General features: G+C 40.7%; 1 protein-coding gene across 3 annotated transcripts in view; it reads left to right on the top strand.

The window, feature by feature from the left end:
- The first annotated feature begins 6,650 nt into the window (after positions 1-6,650).
- Positions 6,651-23,394, top strand: part of LOC122673222 (probable E3 ubiquitin-protein ligase HERC6) — a 52,156-nt gene continuing 35,412 nt past the window's right edge. For 2 of the 3 annotated variants that reach the window (XM_043870750.1, XM_043870751.1), the window contains exons 1-8: positions 6,651-7,147; positions 9,221-9,380; positions 10,831-10,907; positions 12,193-12,420; positions 14,136-14,230; positions 15,334-15,461; positions 16,382-16,518; positions 17,147-17,214. In XM_043870750.1, coding sequence (XP_043726685.1) covers positions 6,949-7,147; positions 9,221-9,380; positions 10,831-10,907; positions 12,193-12,420; positions 14,136-14,230; positions 15,334-15,461; positions 16,382-16,518; positions 17,147-17,214 — 1,092 coding nt within the window. In that variant the 5' untranslated portion in view covers positions 6,651-6,948. The remainder of the gene's footprint in view (positions 7,148-9,220; positions 9,381-10,830; positions 10,908-12,192; positions 12,421-14,135; positions 14,231-15,333; positions 15,462-16,381; positions 16,519-17,146; positions 17,215-23,394) is intronic. The other variant, XM_043870749.1, reaches the window with a different exon arrangement.

Below are 23,394 nucleotides of genomic sequence, written 5' to 3'. Positions count from 1 at the left end.
ATGGTAAAGAGTCTGCCCGCAATGCAGGAAAGCTGAGTTCGATCCCTGGGTCCGGAAGATCCCCTGGGGAAGGAAATGGCAACCCACTTCACTATTCTTGCCTAGAAAATCCCATGGATGGAGGAGCCTGGCAGACTACAGCCCATAGGCTCGCAATGAGTTGGACACGACTGAGTGACTTCACTCACTCACTTACTCACTCAGGGGGTACAGTACATGGACCTTACAGGATGGATACCAAACTAAAATGGGGAAATATATTGTGAGAAAAACTGACATGTGGTGAGTAGTTAAGAAATTTTATTTTCTTTCCCTTTTCTCTTTCTCTTTCCCTTTCTCATTCTCTTGTCCTCCAGAAATCACTGTCAGGAAAAACTAGTAAAAAAGAAAAATAGGCTGTTGGTATAAGGTATTAGGTATAAATTATCTTCAAAGTGTGATTTTAAAGATACAATGAAAATCAGTGTCTATTACTTTTGTGTTTTTTAAACCTGTGTGTTCTCCGAGAAAGAGAACACACAGATTCTCATCGGATATGGTCATAAAGTGGAAGGGAAACCATGGGCTATTCTACTTACTCACCTGTAATTTGTGACCAATCACTTTGACCTCTCTGAGCCTAAGTTCTTCACCTGTGAAGCAGGGGCATTCCCTCTCATGCCTGCTTACTCAGTGCTTATGAGGACACAGCAGGTAAGATAGCTGGAGGGATTTTGTAAAGTCTAAAGTAAACACTAATGTAACTAGTAAATGATAATGTAAACAGTAATTATTATATTTTGTTTCCTCTTTGTTATACCCATAGTGGACATTCAGTAACTATTAGAAAAATATTAACCATGAATTTTACCTAATTAATTCACCTAGTAGTCATTGAAAACTTATTAAGTGCCTTTCTTTGGGATTGGAATGAAAACTGACCTTTTCCAGTCCTGTGGCCACTGCTGAGTTTTCCAAATTTGCTGGCATAGTGAGTGCAGCACTTTCACAGCATCATCTTTTAGGATTTGAAACAACTCAACTGGAATTCCATCACCTCCACTAACTTTGTTCATAGTGATGCTTCCTAAGGCCCACTTGACCGCCCACTGAAGCCAAATGAAAAATATGGAGACAGAGTTTGGAGAAGATAGAAAGGTGGCTTTAATTCCCAGCTGACGGAGATGGGGACACAGTAGGCTCATGCCTCAAGAACTGTGGCCCGCCCCCCACCTTGAGGTGTCTAGTGGCTTATATAAGTTGAGGGCTCGAAGTCAGGAGTCAGTGATGAGGGACAAGTGTTAGGATTTTGATTTCTTCCTCTTTCTTTGCTTCAAAGACAGTCATAGGTTGACATCAGTAACCCAGTAATTGAGTCTGGCAGTTCAGTGGTTCTGCGGTCTTCTTTCTCATATGTAACTACAAGGGGACGGGTATTGTAAGGGTAAACACCAAACAGAGAATATATTTAGCATAGCGTCAAAGGCATCACAAAAGTGTGATGAGTAGCTCCTGCAGAGTTAGGGGGCAGGAAAGCAAACTAAGTTACAGATATGCAGAGTTGCTGCTGCTGCTGCTAAATCGCTTCAGTGGTGTCTGACTCTGTGCAACCCCATAGATGGCAGCCCACCAGGCTCCCCCCTCCCTGGGATTCTCCAGGCAAGAACCCTGGAGTGGGTTGCCATTTCCTTCTCCAATGCATGAAAGTGAAAAGTGAAAGTGAAGTTGATCAGTCGTGTCCGACTCGTAGCAACCCCATGGACTGCAGCCTACCAGGCTCCTCCGTCCATGGGATTTCTGGAGTGAGGTGCCATTGCCTTCTCCAATATGCAGAGTTAGGAGCAGTTAAAGTAAAAGAACTAGGGATGTTCAGGCCTGCTCACCGTTCTCTTTACCATTTTTGTTCATCTTTATTCTCAGGAAAGGGAAAGGAAAAAAGTCATTCCTCTTTTTTTTCCTTTTCACTGCGACAGTATCATGTTGGGGAGTGGGTGTGTACTGAGGTCATCATTTGTGGTAGGAGCCTAGAAGGGAGTAACTGATGTTGTGGAGTCTAAGAAGTACTTTACAGAGATGAGGCATTTCAGACATACATACTTTCATAAACAGAAATGGAGAAAAGAAAACTCATCTTCTCAGAATGAACAAAGACATGGATTTGGAAAAATCTGGGAGAAAGAGGCAAGTTGTTTGTTGAAACAGCAGACTGAGAGAGTGTGTATGTGTGTGTGTGTGTGCACACAAGTGAGAGAGAGAATGAGCTATACCTTTAATTGTTGATAAAATGCAGCTGGAAATGTCTGTTACAAACAGGTCTTGGAGGGCCTTAAATTATACACAAAGAATTTTGTGTCCCTGGTGGTTCAGATGGTAAAGAATCCGCTTGCAGTGAGGGAGACCTGGGTTCAGTCCCTGGGTCGGGAAGATCTCCTGGAGGAGGGCATGGCAACCCACTCTAGTATTCTTGCCTGGAGAATCCCCACGGACAGAGTAGCCTGGCGGGCTACAGTCCATGGGGTTGCAAAGAGTCTGACATGATTGATCAACTAAGCACATCTCTGGAGCAATAGGCCACTAACCATTAAAACAGCTAAATGGCATGATCAGAACTGTGTTTTTTGCATGTAACTCTTAGGAAAACATAATGTGAGATATTATCGCAAAATATGCAAAATAACTGAAACAGAGTAGAATGCTGGAGATACAAAGTGTATAGAAAATGAGATGTTGCTAATATGAGCCTACATCCTTCAGTAACTATTAATTAGGGGAGGAGTTTGCAATGAATGAGGAGTTTGGACTTGCCTGGTGGCTCAGACGGTAAAGCGTCTGCCTACAACGCGGGAGACCGGGGTTTGATTCCTGGGTCGGGAAGATCCCTTGGAGAAGGAAATGGCAACCCACTCCAGTGTTCTTGCCTGGAGAATCCTATGGATGGAGGAGCCTGGTGGGCTACAGTCCATGGGGTGGCAAAGAGTCGGACCCGACTGAGCGACTTCACTTTCACTTTGCAATGAAGAAAGAATATACTATGAATTGAAATTACGTAGATGGAAGGATTGTGAGGATGTGCCATCAGCCCAAAGAGAGCCCAAAGATCAGGGACTCAAGTGTAAAAATTAATAAATAGAAACCTCAATTAAATGGACTTGGGACACCAGAAGGGGGAGCTCTCAGGCCTTGGACCATAGCAGAGCCCAGGAGGAAGAAAAGGACTCAGTCAATGAAAAGCCATGGGTTCTTAGCTTACTGTAGTCCTTCCCAACTTCCTTTTCCCCTCTATGGAACTGTTCTTCTCTTGCCATGGTGGGATTTGCACATGGTGCACCATGATTGCAGACCCATAATTGCAATTCTTCACTGATTCCAAACAAACCCACCTTTGCTGGAAAAATATAGGGTAGTTGATTTGCTAAAGGCCAACAAGTATGTTGTTATGGGCTCCCCTTGTAGCTAAGTTGGTAAGGAATCTGTCTGCAATGCAGGAGACTCAGGTTCAATCCCTGGGTCGGGAAGATCCCCTGGAGAAGGAAATGGCAACCCACTCCAGTATTCTTGCCTGGAGAATCCCATGGACAGAGGAGCCTGGCAGACTACAGTCCATGCGGTTGCGAGAGTCGGACACGACTTAGCGTCTAAACCAGCAAACCAGCAACAAGTATGTTACAGTAGAAATTAAATAGGCTTTCTAGTCAAATTGACTAGTGTTAAAATCCTGCCATTTATAAGCATGTTGTCAACAAACAAGTTACCAAAACTCTCTGAGACTTGATTCCTTACCTAAAAAATGGGAATAATACTACTACTTAGTTTACATGATTGATGTAGAGAATCCCTGTTGCTTAATCTCCTTGGCATCCATCCTCCACTTCTTCCAGCAACACACCCAGCTTTCATTTTGGAATCCAACTACTCTTCACTCTCAGATTGTGAGCACGCATGATCTTCCAAGAGGCAGATCTGATTGGCTCAGGGATGGATACGTGACCCAAATCGGTCTATTGAGAGTATTATGGCTAAACTCCCAGGCTTTTGTTTGTGAGTAGATTCTCCACAGGCTGTGAAGCTGAGAGTTGGATACAAAGTTTAGAGCTGCTATAACCCTCTTGCCACCTCAGAGGAGATTCTGAAACTGTGCAGTACAGTGCTTGGAGCCCAAAGATGAAGCCTTCATAGCAAGAGATACAGAGAAATGGAACCACTTGAACATTGTATGAGCCCTTGTTGACAGTACTTCCCCAAATCGGCCAGGCTGATGGACTTTTCAATTATGTGAACTTCAGAAAAGGCTAAGTTATGTTCTCTGTACAATAATAAACACTGCCCCCACCCCCCAAAAAAGCTTAGGGGCTTACAACAATAAAGATTTATTTCTCTCTTATGCTCCATAGAATGGCTGCAACTCTGCTAGATTATTTTTGATCTGGGACTCAGGATGATGGAGGAATCTCTGTTTGGAAAACCACCAGTTGTTGTAATAGAGGGAAAAGAGAGCAGGGAAAATAAGTACTGGCTTTTAAACCATCTACCTGGCATATGCTTCCTGCTTACATGTCATTGGCCAGAACAAATTCACATACTCAAGCTTGATGCCATAGTGTGCAGAGAGACAGCAAATGTTTTTGAATAACAGTGCAATTTACCAATAAGTTTCCCTTTTGCTTAAGTAAGCTTAGGTCATATTTTCTGTCACTTGCAGCCAGAAGAACCTTAACTGAGAAAAGCTGGTGAAAGAGTTAAATTAGATATTTTATTTAAAGTAGGCAACACATGATAAACATTCAGTAAATAGGCGCTAAATACTATTTTCAAGTGCATGAACACAGACTAATTGAGAATTATATCTTTCTCAAAAGTTCTCAATTTCTTTAATTTATTCACTATCACATTTATTGAGCTCTTTTTAAGTGATGCGCACTGTGCTAAGTGGTAGGGACATAAAATGATACATTTACAGTTTAGTTCTCCAGTAGATTTCTTTTTTAAAAAAAGAAATAATATGAGGACTTGGTGTCTCATGCCTGAGGAAAGTGATAAACATTTAGGAAATTACTATTCAGAGAAAGGTTATATATGGCACGCAATAAAATGAAACCAAAAGTATGAAATCACCACTCATCAATCCATTTGTCTAATACATACTTATTAGCCTCTAATATGAGCTAGACATTATTGAGTTAGAAAAACAAATAACATTTATTGTCATCTTTAGAGAACTTAAAATGTAGTAGTAAAGAGAGGTGAGCTGAGAGTATAAAATGGACGCTGTCATAAAAATAAAATAATGCAGACGATGGCTAATGCTGATGGCCACCAATGACTTCCATTTTGCCAAATCTAAAGATCAACACTTAACCTTGCTCAAAAAGCAACTGACAGAGTTAATCATTCCCTGATTCTTCACTTGCTTGTGCACACTCCCCTTCCGGGTTTTCCTCTTAGGATCAGTCCTCTGTTCCATGCTTAACACACTTTTCCCCAGATGATCTCATTCAGTCTTCTGGCTTTAACTATTATTTGTACACTGATGATTCCCAGTTTTATGACCACCTCAACTTCCCTCCACAACTCCAGAATGATTGATTTTATTGCCTCCTTGTATAACAAGCATCTCACAGTTATTACCAGACGGGACTCCTGATCCATCAGTCCCAAACTGGTGCCTTCTCAATATTCCCACTCAAGTAAAGCCTTTCACCTCAGTTGCTCAGGCCAACCTTTAAGTAATCCTAATCCCTTTTCTTCTTTCCTCTCATTTCCAATTCATCAGCTAATCTGTAGACTCTGACTTTTAAACCATTTTGAATATGATCATTTCTTCTTTTTTCCCCTCTTGGATGTCACCTTAGTCTTGGATTCAGCATCATACTCCTATCATGGACTCTGACAGTAGCCTCCCCTAGCTGGCTTTTCTGTTTCCACTTCTGTTCTATTATTTTCTACATGGTAGCCAAAAAAATTCTTTTGATACTAAAGTCAGATCATATCATTTCTCTGTTCAGAAGCCTCCAGATGCTCCACTTCACCCTCCACCCTTAGATATAAGCATGACTAATTCCCTCCTTTCCCAGATCCCCTTGACTCTGCTCAAATGCCACTTCATCAGAAAGGTCTTCCCTGATATCTTATTTTTTAAAATGCTAGTGCCTTCTGTCCTCACCCTCTATTCCTGTTTTATTTTTCATGTTGCCACTTGACATTATACAAAATATTTATCTGTTTATAAACAAAAGAAAGTAAGCACCATGAGGACTTTGCATTTCCATGGCCAAAAACAGTTTCGATGAGGATTGACACGCAGATACTTTTATAAGTACTCTAGACATTACTTTAACACGCTGTATTATCTGTTACGTTATCCTCACACGTCAGATTTGCTGTATTATTGTCTACATTTCATAGACGTGATAGCTGAGACACAGATTAGGTAAGTAACTTGCCCAGAATCACACAGCGTTTAAGTAGTTTAGTGAAGTGAAGTCGCTCAGTCGTGACTGTTTGCAACCCCATGGACTATAGCCTACCCTCCATCCATGGAATTTTCCAGGCAAGAGTACTGGAGTGGGTTGCCATTTCCTTCTCCAGGGGATCTCCCCGACCCAGGGATTGAACCCGGGCTCCCGCATTGCAAGCGAGCACTTTACCGTCTGAGCCACAAGGGAAGTATCTAAATGGTTTAGCTAGGATGCAAATTTAGGCTCCATTCATCTGCTACTCTGAACTTGGCGCTCAAGTTTAATTCTTGAAAGCCGTTCGCCAGAGGCGACGAAGACATCAGGTCAGCGCTGGCGGGAGGAAGGGAAGGCAGGCGGAGGGAGAGGGTTGGAAAGGGAGGAAGAGGGAGGGAGCGCAGGCGCGGCTCACCCAGCCTGCCGTTTCCTGAATATCAGCGCGCCCTCGTCACTAGCCTTTGGGTGCTGGCTAGCAGAGCTCACGGATTCGGGTAGGCGGCCGGGGCGCGGGAACGCGATGTACTTCTGCTGGCGCGCTGGCAGCCGAAGGCCGCTGTGGGAGCGGCAGGTGGGTGCTGGCGGCAACACGCTACTGCAGGCGGCCAGTGGGGAGCATCACTCGCTACTGCTGCTGAGCGACGGCACGGTCCAGTCGTGCGGGGACAACAGCCGAGGCCAGCTGGGCCGGAAAGGCACGCCGCGCGGAGAGCAGCCAGGTGAGCTCCTGGACTCAGATGCGGGGCAAGGGGTCAGGCGGTTGACGGTGCTGGAGCCGTGGGTCTGCTGGACCACAGGCGAAAGGAGAACGGGGTTCTGCGCTGCCGGAGCGCAGGTGCATCGGTTTCGTTTCTTTCTCGCTCCTCAAGTGAGTTTCGGTTTCCAGTATTATCTTCAAAAGGAAACCGAGAGCAGAACTAACCTGGACCGCGTTCCTCTGAACAGAGATGCCTTTTGAGACCTGTCCTTAACTATGCGAACCTCTCTGGAACAGAGTGACCTTCCAACGTGGTTTGTGGTTTGAACACCGTAACTCCTTCCGAAATACTCTTAAAATAATGCATACTAGCATTTTGCTATTATTGATTATTGTAGAAACACAGGAAAAGAAATCGCTTATTAGTCTAACACCCAAAGACAACTCCTTACATTTTGATGCATCTCTTTTTTGCCTTTTTTTCCTATTACATATTTAATCTTTATAAAATTATGTCTTTATAAGTTTTGTATATGCAGATTTATATAACTTTGTAAGTTGTGTTCTTCATCAAGCATAATACCACAAACATTGCCCTTTTATTATGTATTTTTTAAAAATAAATTTTGAATTGTTGCATAACGTTCTAGGCTCTGACAATGTAACTATTCTCCTTTTGGGGAAATTTGGTTTTTTCTCATTGGGGACTTTTGTAAATAATACTATGATTGACATCACTGTAAGTAATGTCACATTTCTGATTATTTACTTAAGTTCCAAGAATTATGTCTGGGGGGGGGGGGGACTTTTCCTCTACCCTTTTAGTTCTGTCCTGAGGACCTGTGAACTAAATTGACAAAGGCAGATTAAGGAGGAAAAAAACCTTACAGTTTTATTAATATGTGTGCAGGAGTTCACAGAAAAGAAGTGGTTAGACTTAGGAGCTTATATGCCATTTAACAAAGGGTAGAGGGTTTGGGTTTTGAGGAATGATCAATTGTGGAGAAATGATTTTGAAATATATGGGGGAAACTAATGAAATTTAAGGGTTATTTTACTTAAGGCTGTCTAAGCAATCTTATCTCAGTACCAACTCTGGTGATGAGTCACTTTTCCTGGCATGAAAGGGGGAGGCGGGTACACCTTCACAGGAGAAATTCATGCCACATTTATGTTTTTAAGTTGATAGGGAAAGGCAGAGAACTTCCTGCATCTGTTGATTCTCAGTTGCCTTCAGCTCAAAATCATCCTTATGCCAAAGTGGCATGCTTTGGGGTGGTATATCCTGATCCCCTTCAAGTGGAAGTAAGGGACAATGTGATCCTTAAAGCCAAATTCTTCTCTAGCAATGAGGTACCAGGTTCTACTTCTATGAGTGTTTGCATCTTTGGAAATTTTATTTATTGTTGCACAGTTTGAAAACTAAATCACTGAAAAGAATAAGATCACAAGACTAAAAAAAAAAAACTTAAGCATTAACAAAGACTTGACTGGTAATGATGTGCTTAACTCCAAACCTCTAATAATTCAGACGAACACTTTGGGAAAACAGCTTAGATTGTCTTGTAGGGAATAATGCTCAGTGTTTCAAATGTGGGCATATTTGACCCATCCAGAGGCATATTAAGTAACTTGCCCAGAGTTTCATTGTGAGGGCATCTGGCATCTGCCTTTCATACGCAGGCAGGCTCCCTGCCCATCTCTTCCAGAGCAGAGATTCACTGTTCTCACTGTTCAGGGCTGGGAAGTCAGAGGAGTGGCGTAGGGGTGAGCCCATCCTTTCTCTGGCTCCCTTTATCTGGCTGAGCTTTTTACTCCACCATCACAGAGAAGTGTTAGGCCAAGCATCAAGTCCTTACAGCTTCTGCTCCTCCACATGCCCATCCTTTTAAATAGTAGCAATATTCCATAAAGGTGTGCCACACAATGAGCCTATTTTCTTCTCTCCTTTAAAGTGGACTTTAGGCCTTGATTTAAAAGTCACTGGGAGAGATGAGACATCCCAGTGACTCTTCCTTTTGAAGAAAAGTACTTTCTTAAACTTGGTATTAAATTAGCAATCTTGACGTGGGTTGTTTTGTTTTTGTTCCTAAAGAACGAATTCCGGCATTGGAAACTCTGCACGTTGCTCTGGTGAGCTGTGGAAAGGAGCACTCCCTGGCTGTCTGTCACAAAGGAAGGGTCTTCGCGTGGGGAGCTGCTTCTGAAGGACAGCTGGGAATTGGAGAATTAAAGGAAGCAACTTTTATACCTAAGTACGTATTTTAGTTCGTTCATTTAGTGTTTTTGAGTTTCATGTGCCAGGCACCATGCAAGATTGCCAGGGTCCAAAGATGACTATGAACAAACACTCTACCTAACCTGAAGAGTTACAGTGTTGTGAGGGAAGGAGGCAGGGAAAATAACATATAACACCAATTATTACTTAATTAGAATCTGTGAAAGAGAAGGGCCGCATGATGTGAGAACCTGTGATGCTTTGATCTTAATCTTATGTATGGGAATAACACTTGGACCTCCAGAGTTAGTATAAAGATTATTTTAAAGTGAAAATATTTGCATTCCAGAAGATTCACAGAGATATCTTATTTGACTAAAACAGGGCCTCCTGAAAATACCGCTGCCTCCTGAAAATACCCTCCTTTGAGGGAGTTTCCTATGAATTCAGCTGTCTTGAAAATAAAATGCCCAATTAGCATTAAAAAACCCAATAGAAACGTCCATACTCTACCACTGAAGCCCTAAAAAAAACCCACCCTTTTGCTAAGTTAATATATATAAACCTCTACTCAGGTTATTGTACAAATTTTCCATTACTTGGGAGCTCCTGTCTGCACATATAAACTTTTTTGTCTTTTTCCCTGTTAATCTATCAACAGTTAATTTGCAGGTTCCCCAAGCAGAGAACACAAGTTGAAAGAGGAAAGGTGTTACTCCCAACATTATCTTTTGGCTTGTCGTAGGCGCTTGGATCCTAATATTTTACTTAGTAAGATCGGGGGAAAAATCATATCCTCACACACAGCTTCCTAGGCCAAATAATGTGATAAGCAGTCTGAACTGTGTGTTCATGAATTACATACACTGAGAATTTTCAAAAAAACATGTTTTTTAATGCTAGGAAGTTACCTCTTGTTACCTTCTCTGGTCATGAAATTGTATAAGAGATGGATGTGGCTTGGGGGAATGAGCATTGAACTTGTAAAGAAAAGCCCAGGGTTTGAATCTATTCTGTAGTTTGATACCAGCTGACCTCTTTGAGTTCGCCTAGGTTCAACTGTATAAAATTGCTAATAGTTATGTTCTAATCTACAAAAATGGCAATTTAAAAAGAATCAACCTAATAGTATCTTTATCTCACAGGGCTTTAGGTAGGTGATGTAGGTGACAGTGCTCCATAAATTCTAAAACCCTATACTATATGTGTATGAAGAAATTTATTTTTCTTTTAGGTTGGTAAGTATAGTATAAAGGTTAGAACTTTATACAATGCATTAAAAGCCCAATAAAAATCACTTTTGCATTATATATTGTTTTGGATTCTGCCCTGTATTTTTATACATGTTGATGTCATGTCAAAAACAGTTTGAGGGCTTTGGGATAAATGTATTACAGAAATGCAAGAAAGTAATTTAAATATCTGTAGTCCACTTGGTGACCCAATCTGAAGAAGGATTAATAGATTTTGTATCATTATTATTATAGGAAGATAAAAACTCTGGCTGGTATAAAAATTATACAAGTTGCCTGTGGACACTACCACTCCTTGGCATTATCAAAAGGTAAAAAAGTCTTCTTGGATCTTTTAAGTGTCATCAGGAAGTCATTTTTTGAATACAAATAATACCTGTTGAGTTTTAATGCATTGGGGTGCATTTTAATGCATTTAAAGTTAAAAAGAAAACTTAGATATAATAACTTGTAGAAATCTGAAGTGTGTTAGCATTTCTCTGCGTAGATAATTAAGCATTAGAAGAGCTTGATTTTTTGCCTCTTGTAAATGATCTATCTCTAGTCAAATTCAACATAAAATGTTGTTCACCCCCACCCCCACCAGTCATTCCACAAGTATTTATTGAGTGCCTACAGTATTTCCAGCAAAGAGGATATAGTAGTGAACAAACCTAAGACTGCTTTCATGAAGCTTGTATCCTGGGAGATGTAGGGGAAGTGAGCCTTAAACACACAGACGAATAATTGTGTGGTGTAATAGGGATAAGGATGTGAAGAGAAGTGAGACACGGCAAGGGGACAGAGCGAAGGGGTAGGTGGAGGGAAGGGGTCTTTCTACTTTATAAAGGAGCTCAGGGAAGCTATCTTCATAAGGCGAGACGTGAACAAAGACCAAAAGGAAAGGAGAGAGAGAAAGATGATGCTAAGGCCGTGGAATGATCCAGATGCAAGACCATGCCCAGCAGGGTGCTCAGGAGCAGCAGAGGGTCTGGAGAGGGAGAGAAGGGAGCCAGGGGAGATGCAGTCTGAGAAGTAGTGTGGGAATCCTGGTGATGTGGCGCTTATGAACCGTGGTAAGAATTGGCCTTTTATTAAGTGAGAAAGCAAGCTCTTGAAGGGTTTTATCAGACATGTTTTTAAAAGCACACTCTGGCTCCTCTTGAGAGAAGAAACTGCTGGGGGCAAGGATGTAATGTGGGAGTTCAGTGATATGCTGTTGCCATTTTCCAGGAGAGAAGTAATGTTGACTTGGCAGGTAAGGGGGTAACAGTGAAGTGGTGAGAAGCAGTTGGATACTCGATAGATTTTGAAGCAGAGACTTTAGTATTTGCTGGGTTGAAGGCTGTAAAAAAAGAAAGAGGAGTCAAGGATGACTCCAAGGTTTTTAACCTGAGCAGATGAAAGATCATGGTTATTCTTAACTGGGAGGGAAAAGAAGAGTGGATGTTGTTGGAAGAGATTTTTTAAATGTGACCTTGACCATTCACTTTGCCTTTAGTAAAGGTACTCCTGTTTTATTCTCTAAAGATTTTTAGAATTAAGGTGGTAGTTTCTCCTTGAATTTGGTATTACAGTGTGTTTGCAGTTCTGAATTTCTCCTCTTTGCTTTTGCAGATGGCCAAGTGTTTTCATGGGGGCAGAACAGCCATGGACAGCTGGGCCTGGGGAAGAAGCTTCCTTCCCAAGCCAGCCCACAGAGGGTGAAGTCCCTAGAGGGGATCCCGCTGGCGCAGGTGGCTGCAGGAGGGGCCCACAGCTTTGCCCTGTCACTCTCTGGGACTGCATTTGGCTGGGGAAGCAACAGTGCAGGGCAGCTGGCCCTCAGTGGGAACAATGCCCCAGGTAACGAGCTGGTCTTATAGGAAGTTCTTCTTTCTTTCTACTTGGAAGACCAGTTCTGCAAAGGGCACTCTCAAAGGCTAGAACAGTGGTTCCCAAACTTTGGGACACATTAGAACCACTTAGGGAGCTTTATTAACTTTTTTTTTATTCCTGCTATAACAAATCACCACAAATCTAGTGGCTTCAAACAACATAAACTTATTATCTCATGGTTCTGATGCAGGCCTCCCTGGGCTAAATTGAAAGTGTCAGCAGGGACTTCCCGGAGGAAGACAGACCATTTTCTTGCCTTTTCCAGCTTCTAGAGGCACTTACACTCTTAACTTATAGCCCTCTTTCTTCTTCACAGCCAGCAATGGCTGGTGAAGCCTTCTTCAAGTCATGTTACTCTGACAATGACTTTTCTGACCCTCTCCTCCTCAGTTAAAGGACCCTTGGAACTGCATTGGGCACAGCTAGATAATCCAAGCTAACCTTCCTATTTTAAGGTCAACTGATTAGCAAAACCTTAACTTCATGTGCTTTTTTAACTCCTCTTTGCCATGTCTTCTAACATATTCACCTCTGTGTGCTCAGTCGTGTTCAGCTCTTTTTGTGACCCCATGGACTGTAGCCCACCAGGCTCCTCTGTCCGTGGGATTATCCTAACATGAGTACTAGAGTGGACTGCCATTTCCTCCTCCACAGGATCTTCCCCACACAGGGATCAAACCTGAGTCTCCTGTGTCTCCTGTATTGCATATGGATTCTTTACCACTGAGCTCTGGGAAAAGAACTTGTACATCTTTGGAAGGCCATTATTCTGTTACTCTAAGAATGTTTAAAAATCCCAGTGCCCAGGTTGGACCCCAGACCATTGAATCAGAATGTCTGGGGAGGGAAGCCAGGCATCAGTCATTACCAAAGACTGCACAGGTCTTGCACAACAAAGTTTGGGAACCCTTTTGCAGACAATTGCTAGCAGTAGGGGAAACAACCAGTTCCTCTGATAGTCTTTCAGCAAAACTCACTGTGATGTCTTCCTGATGAGCCCCTCTGTTCAATTCTTTACATGCAGCTCATGTGTATTTAGCTACTGTTACATACCAGTACCAGGGCTTCCCTGGTGGCTCAGCGGTGAAGAATTCACCTGCCAATGCAGGAGAAGCTGGTTCAATCCCTGGGTCAGGAAGATCTCCTGGAGAAGGAAATGACAACCCACTCCAGTATTCTTACCAGGGAAACCACATGGACAGAGGAGCCTGGCAGGCTACAGTCCTTGGGGCAGCAAAGAGTTGGACTCGACTTAGCGGCTAGATGACACCATACCTGTACCATACTGATCTCTTACATCTCATTTCATTTAACTTCATCAACATGAAGTGGGCCCTCTTATTTTCTCAATTATTATTGCATACTTGCAGAACACCTATAATGTGACAAAAATGAATGCAGCGTTATGGAAGTATTATTGGGAAGTGAGGTCTTAAAGCTTAGCTTTCTTGGCCAATAGCCTTAGTCATTCCAGAAAATTAAATATTTTCAAAAAATAAATGCTAAAGGACTGCTTTTCTTTTCCAGTGCAGGACTTTCTTTCTGTTTTATAATACTTCCGATTGTTCACATTTTAAATTATGTTGATGAATTATAATAAGATAACAAAATATTAAAATATATAAAAACTCATGATATATGAGTATTTCTTATACTCGAGAGATTCTGCTTTCTTTCCACAGTTCAGAGGTATAAGCCTGTATCAGTTGGTGCACTGAAGACTCTCGGTGTGGTTTTTATCAGCTGTGGTTATGAGCACACTGCAGTGCTTACCCAGGTAAACCAAAACATCTTGAGATATATATATATATATATATATATATTTGCCATACCTTGTCGCTTGTGGGATCTTAACTCCTCAATCTGGGATCAAACCTGAGCCCCTGGAAGTGAAAACACTGAGTCCCAACCACTGGACCATCAGGGAATTCCCATTTTGCTATTTTTTTTAAATCCCAGAGAAATGTTACCATAAGGTACATGTACTAATTATTGTGGAAAACAATTTATGTATCAATATCTGAAGATACCCATTCAGTGTACAAATCTCTGACAAGGAAAAGTTAGCCAAGCCATGGAATTTTTAAGATCCTATAACAAAAGCTAATTTCAGCTTCAGGAAATATTTTTAGATATTTTAGAATATTTTATAGATTAGGAGCCAATCCCTTTAGCAATTATTCTGTCATAATGTAGCTCTACATATGAAAAATATTGTAGAAGCAACAAAGTAATTTTTATAGGTTTCAGTGGCCTACATTACAGACTAGAACATTCTATGTTCCATTTCTTACTTGGCACAATTATGAATCAGCGTCCTAAATGTCTCCCTCCTCTTCTTATACTGCCCATGCAATATATCCCAACAAGATGAATTCTCTCCATAGCTGTAATGAATAGACTTAAAGACTGTTTGTGTGGTTGAAACATTTATTTAAAGCAAAATATCTAAAATAATTTATATTTTGTTTGTTTTAAAAATATGTTTGGATTATATTATCAGTTGGCAGGAGAGAGCTAGAATTGTTTTAATCCAGAATCATCTTTTGAAAAGAGATTTATTTTCAGAGAAATTATCAAATAAATAAAGCAACCTTATATTTTAGTGTTAGTGTTACTCTTGAACCAGTTAATTTCTCCATCAATTCTTTCTACAAACACATAGTAAGTACCTAGTTCTGAAGGGAATGCCAGTGGTTTTTCAAGTTTAATATGTTAACTCTTTATTAACTAGTAGAAATAATAAATATAAGACCCTTCTTCATATAAAGCTTATATTTACCATAGTGCTCTCATAAAACTCTCTTTTGGCACTTAATCTTTTAATTTTTAATTACACTTTTAGCCCAAAATTAGTCTGAGCCTTCCTTTTTTAAACAGGATGGGAAAGTGTTCACATTTGGAGACAATAGCTATGGACAGCTGGGACACGATCCCACTGCTGAGAAGAGGGGTCCACAACTTGTGGAAATAATTGAAGGCCTCGTTTCACAGATAGATTGTGGAAGGTAACAGGTTTTTTTAAGTGTGAGTAGAAAGTGGTATATTTTATTACTTAGAAATAACTTATATGAAATGTTTTGAAACCTTAAAACCCTAAAATATGTGATTATTCTTTTTATAGATCATTTTCCTTTCTGAAAATTTACTTCTTTCAAATATGGTTTAATTTTTCTGTTTTTCTTCTTTATTCTAGGCATTTCTTTTATTTTGTAAGAATTTATTGGAAATGTCCTGGGCATAGACCACCTTACTAAGGTTCTAGGGTGAGGGGAGTTGGTTTATAACAAAAATAGTGGTGCTTGTCTTCTTGAGTTCATTAGACAAAATTAACCTTGTGCAAGTAGAAGATGATGTATATTTGCATGTGCATTCTGAGTTTTGCATAACCTAATTATGAGAACTTTAAAAAAATTTTTTATTGGAGTATAGTTGATGTAAACTGTGTTAGTTTCTGCTGTACTGCAAAGTGAATTGGTTATACATATATCATTTTTTTTTAGATTCTTTTCCCATATAGGTTATTACAGAGTATTGAGTAGAATTCCCTGTGCTATACAGTAAGTCCTTAGCTATCTATTTTATAGTGTGTATGTATCAATCTCAATCTCCTAATTTATCCCTCCCTATGAGGACACTTTGACTATTATCCACCCAATTAGTAAAAAGAGCGAAGGACAAAAAGAACTTACATTTAAAACACAAATGATAGAAACCATAGTAAAGACCCATCAATAATATTCTGCCTTTAGGGTTGGTAATAAGTCACTATTCACCCTCCATTTGTTTAGCCATACTCTCTGACATTGTGATAATGGGGTCTGGGTACTTAGTATAAGATAAATCTGTTATTTTGTGTTGAGACATAATCTTTCTCAAAAAGCATGACTCATTATAATAAGTCTTCATAATATTTTGTCTTCTGCAGTTATCACACCCTTGCATATGTCTATACCACTGGTCAGGTGGTGTCTTTTGGTCGTGGACCAGGTTGTACAAGCAGCTCACCACATCCGAGGGCTCTGGCAGAGAGCTCTGACATTAGCTGCCTGATTTCTGCTAATGGTATGAGTGATCCCACGATTTGTGATTTTGTTTTAACTGATGTCACTGGAGGAAAAATATTATTCAGTTTCCTTTCAAAGAGTGCATAGAACTGTGGTTCTTTTGGTACTGTTATCTTTGATTTGTGGCATATGCATTTTTTTTATGCAATGCTTCCTGGAATATTAGGTAATTTTTTCTAAAGATTAAGGTAATACAAAAAGAATCAGTTATTTATGCTTCAGAATAGCACACTTTTATTTTATTTTATTTTTATTTATTTTTTAATTGAAGGAAAATTGCTTTACAGAATTTTGTTGTTTTCTGTCAAACCTCAACAGAATAGCACACTTTTTATATATTTAATCAAACCTCTACTAAAGTACACTATCCTGGTTTCATTATGCAAATGCATGAAAAATTAAATTTTAAGATAAGGGAATATATAATGTGTAATCTGATCAATATTAATCTTTTATGCTGTTTGTAGTCAAAATCTATTTAGAAGCCAATGAATAAGTAAATTTAGCTTGGTAGTACATTAGTTTTTTTTAAAAAACTTTTTAAAAGCAATTTTAGGTTTATAACAAAATATTTATACTTTTTACATCTAAAAAACAGTAAGTATGGATTTATGACTTTCTTCTAGACCTTGCAGATGTTCAAGTCAAACATATTTTTGCTGGAACATATGCCAACTTTGTGACAACTTATCAGGTATCTATTACAATTTCTGTTTCTTTTAAAAATCATCTTTTCTTCTGGATTTCATGGTGGTATTTGAAACATTGTGTCATTTGTATATATTAAAATTTTTTACTAAACTAGTAATTTCCTCTGTTAGAATGCTTCTTTAAAAATATTACATAATTCTCACTTCCTCATTTGAATTCCCAACAGATACCAATGGTGATAACAATGACTAATGCTAATTTTCACCCATGAGTTAGCAACCAAAGTACTATAAATAGATCAACACATTTAATCCTCAAATCAACTCTGGTTGTTATTATCACTCCCATTTTACAGATGAAAAAACTGAGTCTCAGAGACATGGACTTGCCCAAAGTTATGCTGCTGAGAACTGACAGAGCTGGATTCAAACCCAAGAAATCCAGCCTCACCATTACCCACCATGCTCTAGCACCCTCCTTATTATTAACAGAGAGGTTTATATTATTATATTTCTGAATGAGTTCTGAAATGATTTCTGAATGAGTTCTGAAATGTTGTAGAGAGAAAAGATATACATAGTTATTTTAATAATTTGTACTTTTTTTCTATTATTAGGAATGTTTGAAACAACACTCATATGGACTCTTACTGTATTCTCTGGGATGGAAAACTTTAAGAGGCAAAAGTCTGTGCTGCTGGGGATAGTCAGGAGATTGTGCTTGGTTGCTTTGTTATAGCTGTTCAATCAGGCTCCTGTCTCAGGCTCTGCTCTGGGTCCTTGCGGGTACAGTGAATAATACACACAAGTATATCCTCATTCATGGTATTTGGATTCTACCAGGAAGTACAGACAAGAATCACATAAATACAATTGTGTTAGAGAGCGACAATTGCTCTGAAAAAAAATAAAATGGGCCATTTGAGACTGATGAGATGAAATGGGCTTCTTTAGAAGTGTCAGTCAGGAAAGACCTCCCAGAGGCTGTAACATTTGAATAGAGATCATAGCCATGCTTAAGTCCACAGGAGGAGCATTCCAGATAGAGGGACCTGTACATAGAAAGGCCCTGGGGCAAGAATCTTTGCGATTCTCAGTCGTGTCCGAATCTTTGCGACCCCATGGACCGTAGCCTACCAGGCTTCTCGGTCCATGGGATTTTCCAGGCAAGAGTACTGGGGTGGGTTGCCATTTCCTTCTCCAGGGGATCTTTCTGATCCGGGGATTGAACTCCAGTGTACCGCATTGTAGGCAGACGCTTTACCCTCTGAGCCACCAGGGAAAGCCCTTGTGTGAGGGACAAAAGGGGGACTATACTCAGACAGAATATGGTAGGAAAGTGTGAAGAGATATGAGCTGGAGTCATATGGAAATAGGCTCAGTTATGGGAGATGAGGTTCATTTGAAATGTCCTTGGAGAGGAGCTCTAAAGTCTTAGTTGCATGTTCAACTCTGGATCTCAAGGAGGATGCTAGCACTGGAAAATAAACATGATAGTTGTTAAACTACAGATTGTTATGCTAGAGGCTTGGATGAAAGGTCACCTGGGGTGAGAGCAGAAATGAGAAGAGCAGGGGACAGAATCCAGCCTTGAGGGACTTCTCCATGAGGAGGTCAGGCAGTGAGGCAGGGTCAGAAGAACTGAGAAGAACCAGTTTCTGAGGTGGAGAGACCCAGAAGAGGGTGGCTCATCAAGACAAGAAAGTCTTTCCAGAAGGAGGAAGTGGCCAAACCTGACACATACTGCTGAGAGGCCAAGTGAGATGAGCACAGAGTTTGTTTTTGCTTTGTCAAGACTGAGTCGTCTCAGGGGACAGAGGATGAAACCTGACTGAATGGGATGGACATAGAATAGAGGGGAATAAGTGGAGGCAATGACTGTGACAGTTCTGAGAAGTTTTGTTGTGAAAGGGAGTAGAGGGCCTTGGGAGGTTTTTATTGTTGTTAGGAGTGGTGATGTTAAGGTATGTCTGTGTGCTAATGAGAATAATCCAGTTCAGGAGGAAAAAGTGATAATTCCTGAGAAAGAGAATAATTGCAGAACTTATGTCCTAGAATAGGTGCGAGGAAGCGGGGCCCAGGGTCCAGTGTAGAATAGAGGGCTTTGGACAGAAAATTTTATTCTCTTCTGACGAGGAACAGTGGATGTGAGGTAGGCTGCTGGTAGGAAGGCAAGGTTAGGTCTTGCCTGTTTCCATTTTCTCAGTGATGTACAGTTCAGTTCAGTTCAGTTCAGTTGCTCAGTCGTGTCCAACACTTTGTGACCCCAGGGACTGCCGCACGCCAGGCTTGCCTGTCCATCACTAACTCCCAGAGCTTACTAAAACTCATGTCCATTGCATCAGTGATGCCATCCAACCATCTCCTCCTCTGTCGTCTCCTTCTCCCACCTTCAATCTTAAGCATAAGGCTCTTTTCAAATGAGTCAGTTCTTCGCATCAGGTGGCCAAAGTATTGGAGCTTCAGCTTCAACATCAGTCCTTCCAGTGAATATTCAGGACTAATTTCCTTTAGGATGCACTGGTTGGATCTCCTTGCAGTTCAAGGGACTCTCAAGAGCCTTCTCCAACACCACAATTCAAAAGCATCAATTCTTCGGTGCTCAGCTTTCTTTATAGTCCAATTCTCACATCCATACGTGACTACTGGAAAGACCATAGCTTTGACAAGATCGACTATTGTTGGCAAAATGATATCTCTGCTTTTTAATATGCTGTCTAGGTTGGTCATAACTTTTCTTCCAAGGAGCAAGTGTCTTTTAATTTTATGGCTGCAGTCACAATCTGCAGTGATTTTGGAGCCCAAAAAAGTAGAGTCTATCACTGTTTCCATTGTTTCCCCATTTGTTTGCCATGATGTGATGGGACCAGATGCCATGATCTTCGTTTTCTGAATGTTGAGCTTTAAGCCAACTTTTTCACTCTCCTCTTTCACTTTCATCAAGAGGCTCTTTAGTTCTTCTTTGCTGTCTGCCTTAAGGGTGGTGTCATCTGCTTATCTGAGGGTATTGTTATTTCTCTTGGCAATCTTGATTTCAGCTTGTGCTTCATCCAGCCTGGCATTTCACATGATGTGCTCTGCATATAAGTTAAATAAACAGAGTGACAATATACAGCCTTGATGTACTCCTTTCCCAATTTGGAACCAGTCTGTTGTTCCATGTCCAGTTCTAACTGTTACTTCTTGACCTGCATACAGATTTCTCAGGAGGCAGGTAAGGTAGTCTGGTATTTCCATCTCTTTAAGAATGTTCCACAGTTTGTTGTGATCCACACAGTCAAAGGCTTGGGTGTAGTTAATAAAGCAGAAGTATATATTTTTGTGGAATTCTTATTGGATCTTATTCGATGATCCAGTGGATGTTGGCAATTTGATATCTGGTTCCTCCGCCTTTTCTAAATCCAGCTTGAACATCTGGAAGTTCATGGCTCAGGTACTGTTAAAGCCTGACTTGGAGACTTTTGAGCATTACTTTGCTAGCATGTGAGATGAATGCAATTGTGCAGTAGTTTGAACATTCTTTGGCATTGCCTTTCTTTGGGATTAGAATGAAAACTGACCTTTTCCAGTCCTATGGCCACTGCTGAGTTTTCCAAATTTGCTGGTATATTGAGTGCAACACTCTCACAGCATCATCTTTTAGGATATGAAATAACTCAACTGGAATTCCGTCACTTCCATTAGCTTTGTTTGTAGTGATGCTTCCTAAGGTCCACTTGACTTCACATTCCAGGATGTCTGGCTCTAGGTGAGTGATCACACCATCATGGTTATCTGGATCATGAAGATCTTTTTTGTATAGTTCTTCTGTGTATTCTTGCCACCTTTCTTAATATCTTCTGCTTCTGTTAGGTCCATGCCATTTCTGTCCTTTATTGAGCCCATCTTTGCATGAAAAGTTCCCTTGGTATCTCTAATTTTCTTGAAAAGATCTCTAGTCTTTCCCATTCTATTGTTTTCCTCTATTTCTTTGCATTGATCACTCAGGAAGGCTTTCTTATCTCTCCTTGCTATTCTTTGGAACTCTGCATTCAAATGGGTATATCTTTCCTTTTCTTTTTTGCCTTTCGCTTCTCTTCTTTTCACAGCTATTTGTAAGACCTCCTCAGACAACCATTTTGCCTTTTTGCACTTCTTTTTCTTGGGTATGATCTTGATCACTGCCTCCTATACAATGTCATGAACCTCTGACCATAGTTCTTCAGGCACTCTGTCTATCAGATCAAATCCCTTGAATCTATTTGTCGCTTCCACTGTATAATCATAAGGGTTTGATTTAGGTCATACCTGAATGGTCTAGTGGTCTTCTGTACTTTCTTCAATTTCATCTGAATTTGGCAATAAGGAGTTCATGATCTGAGCCACAGTCAGTTCCCTGTCTTGTTTTTGCCGACTATACAGAGCTTCTCTATCTTCGGCTGCAAAAATATAATCAATCTGATTTCTATATTGACCCTCTGGTGATGTTCATGTGTAACGTCTTCTCTTGTGTTGTTGGAAGAGGGTGTTTGCTATGACCAGTGTGTTCTCTTGGTAAAACTCTGTTAGCCTTTGACCTGCTTCATTTTTTACTCCAAGGCCAAATTTGCCCTTTATTCCAGGTATCTCTTGACTTCCTACTGTTGCATTCCAGTCTCCTGTAATGAAAAGGATATCTTTTTTGGGTGTTAGTGATATACAATCTTTATCTAAAACTTGGAGAAGCAGAGGATGATCGCTACAGGTTTAGGAATAAAAAGAATGTGTGCAATCATATCTCAGAGTGAGAAAGTGAACATTGTGGGAGATTACTAGACAGTATAGAGTGTCCATTTGAAATCTGTAGTCCTAGGCTTATGGTGAAGTCCGCACAGTTTATTTTTTTCCACTGATGTTAAGCTGCTTGGATTCCTTTGGAGTAATTCAGAGTTGAGACTAACTACAGGTGGACTTTTCCTAGGTGACTCAAGACAGAAGACTTAGAGGTATTTGTAAAGGACTGATTATAGTGCTGACCATAGAATCTAAGCTGGGTAAGAAAGACATGAGGAGGGTGATAGATAATGAACAAACAATAGAGTTGACAGATTGGAGTGCCCAATGGCCTCAAAAAATGTTGGAGTGGGTTCCACTGTCAAAGTAAGTGTCTTAGTCTGTTCTGGCTGCTATTAACAAAACACTGTAGATTGAGTGGCTTGTAAGCAAAAATTTATTTCTCACAGTTTTGGAGGCTGGGAAGCCCGGGATTAAGATAATGGTATATTTGGGAATTCCCTAGCAGTGCAGTGACTAGGACTTCATTCTTTCCTTGCCGTGGCTCAGGTTTGATCCCTGGTCAGGGAACTAAGATCCCACAAGCCTTGCAGTACGACTTAAAAAAGATGACAGCACATTTGATGTCTGGTGAGGGCCTGCCTCCAGTTTATAGATGACTGTCTTCTCCGTGTATCCTCACATGGCAAAAGGGGCAAGGGCAAAAGAGCTCTCTGGGGTCTTTATAAGGACACTAGTACCATTCTTGAGGGCTCCCCCATCATGACCCAATCACCTCCCAAATGCCCTACCTCCTAATACCACCACAATGGGGGTTAGGATTTCAATATATGAACTTAGGGGGGAAACGCCACTGCCCCCAGTCAATTCATGTCCTTTCTACATACAGAATACATTCATTTCAACCCAACAGCTCCAAAGTCTTAACTCATTCCTTATCAAAGAATGTTAGACTGGGAGTACCACGGTGAAGTCAGTGAAGTAGAAGGATGGTGGATGATGATCAAAGAGGAGTATGTTTCCAATAGATACTTAGAAGGCAGAACAATTATTGATAATTATAAAGGATAGAATATCACCTGTATCTGGGGGCAATCCACTAGGAGTGATTTTGCACCCCTGGAAACATTTGGAAATGTCTATTGTCAATTTAGGTTGTCGTAACTGAGGGAGGGCCATGCATGTTGGGGTGGCTGCTACTAATGTCTAATGGGTAGAGGCCAGGGATGCTGCTAGACATCCTACGCTGCACAAGACAGATGCCACAAAAAGGGTTATCTGATGCAAAATGCCGACTGTGTCAGTTTAGAAACCCTGATCCAGGGCCTGGGTGGCTAAGATGGAGCAGAGGGGAAGAGTGCAGATAAGGTCCAGAACTGAGAGGTCATGGAGGGAAATAAATTGTATTCATTAATTCTGAAGTTGCCAAGAATGACGGAAAGAATGGTGACAGTCATGATTGTGCTAAGGAA

The sequence above is a fragment of the Cervus elaphus genome, chromosome 17 (assembly GCF_910594005.1).
Source record: "Cervus elaphus chromosome 17, mCerEla1.1, whole genome shotgun sequence".
Classification (NCBI taxonomy): domain Eukaryota; kingdom Metazoa; phylum Chordata; class Mammalia; order Artiodactyla; family Cervidae; genus Cervus; species Cervus elaphus.
Note: the sequence above shows the minus strand (reverse complement) of the source record. Positions and strands in the feature narration are given on the sequence as shown.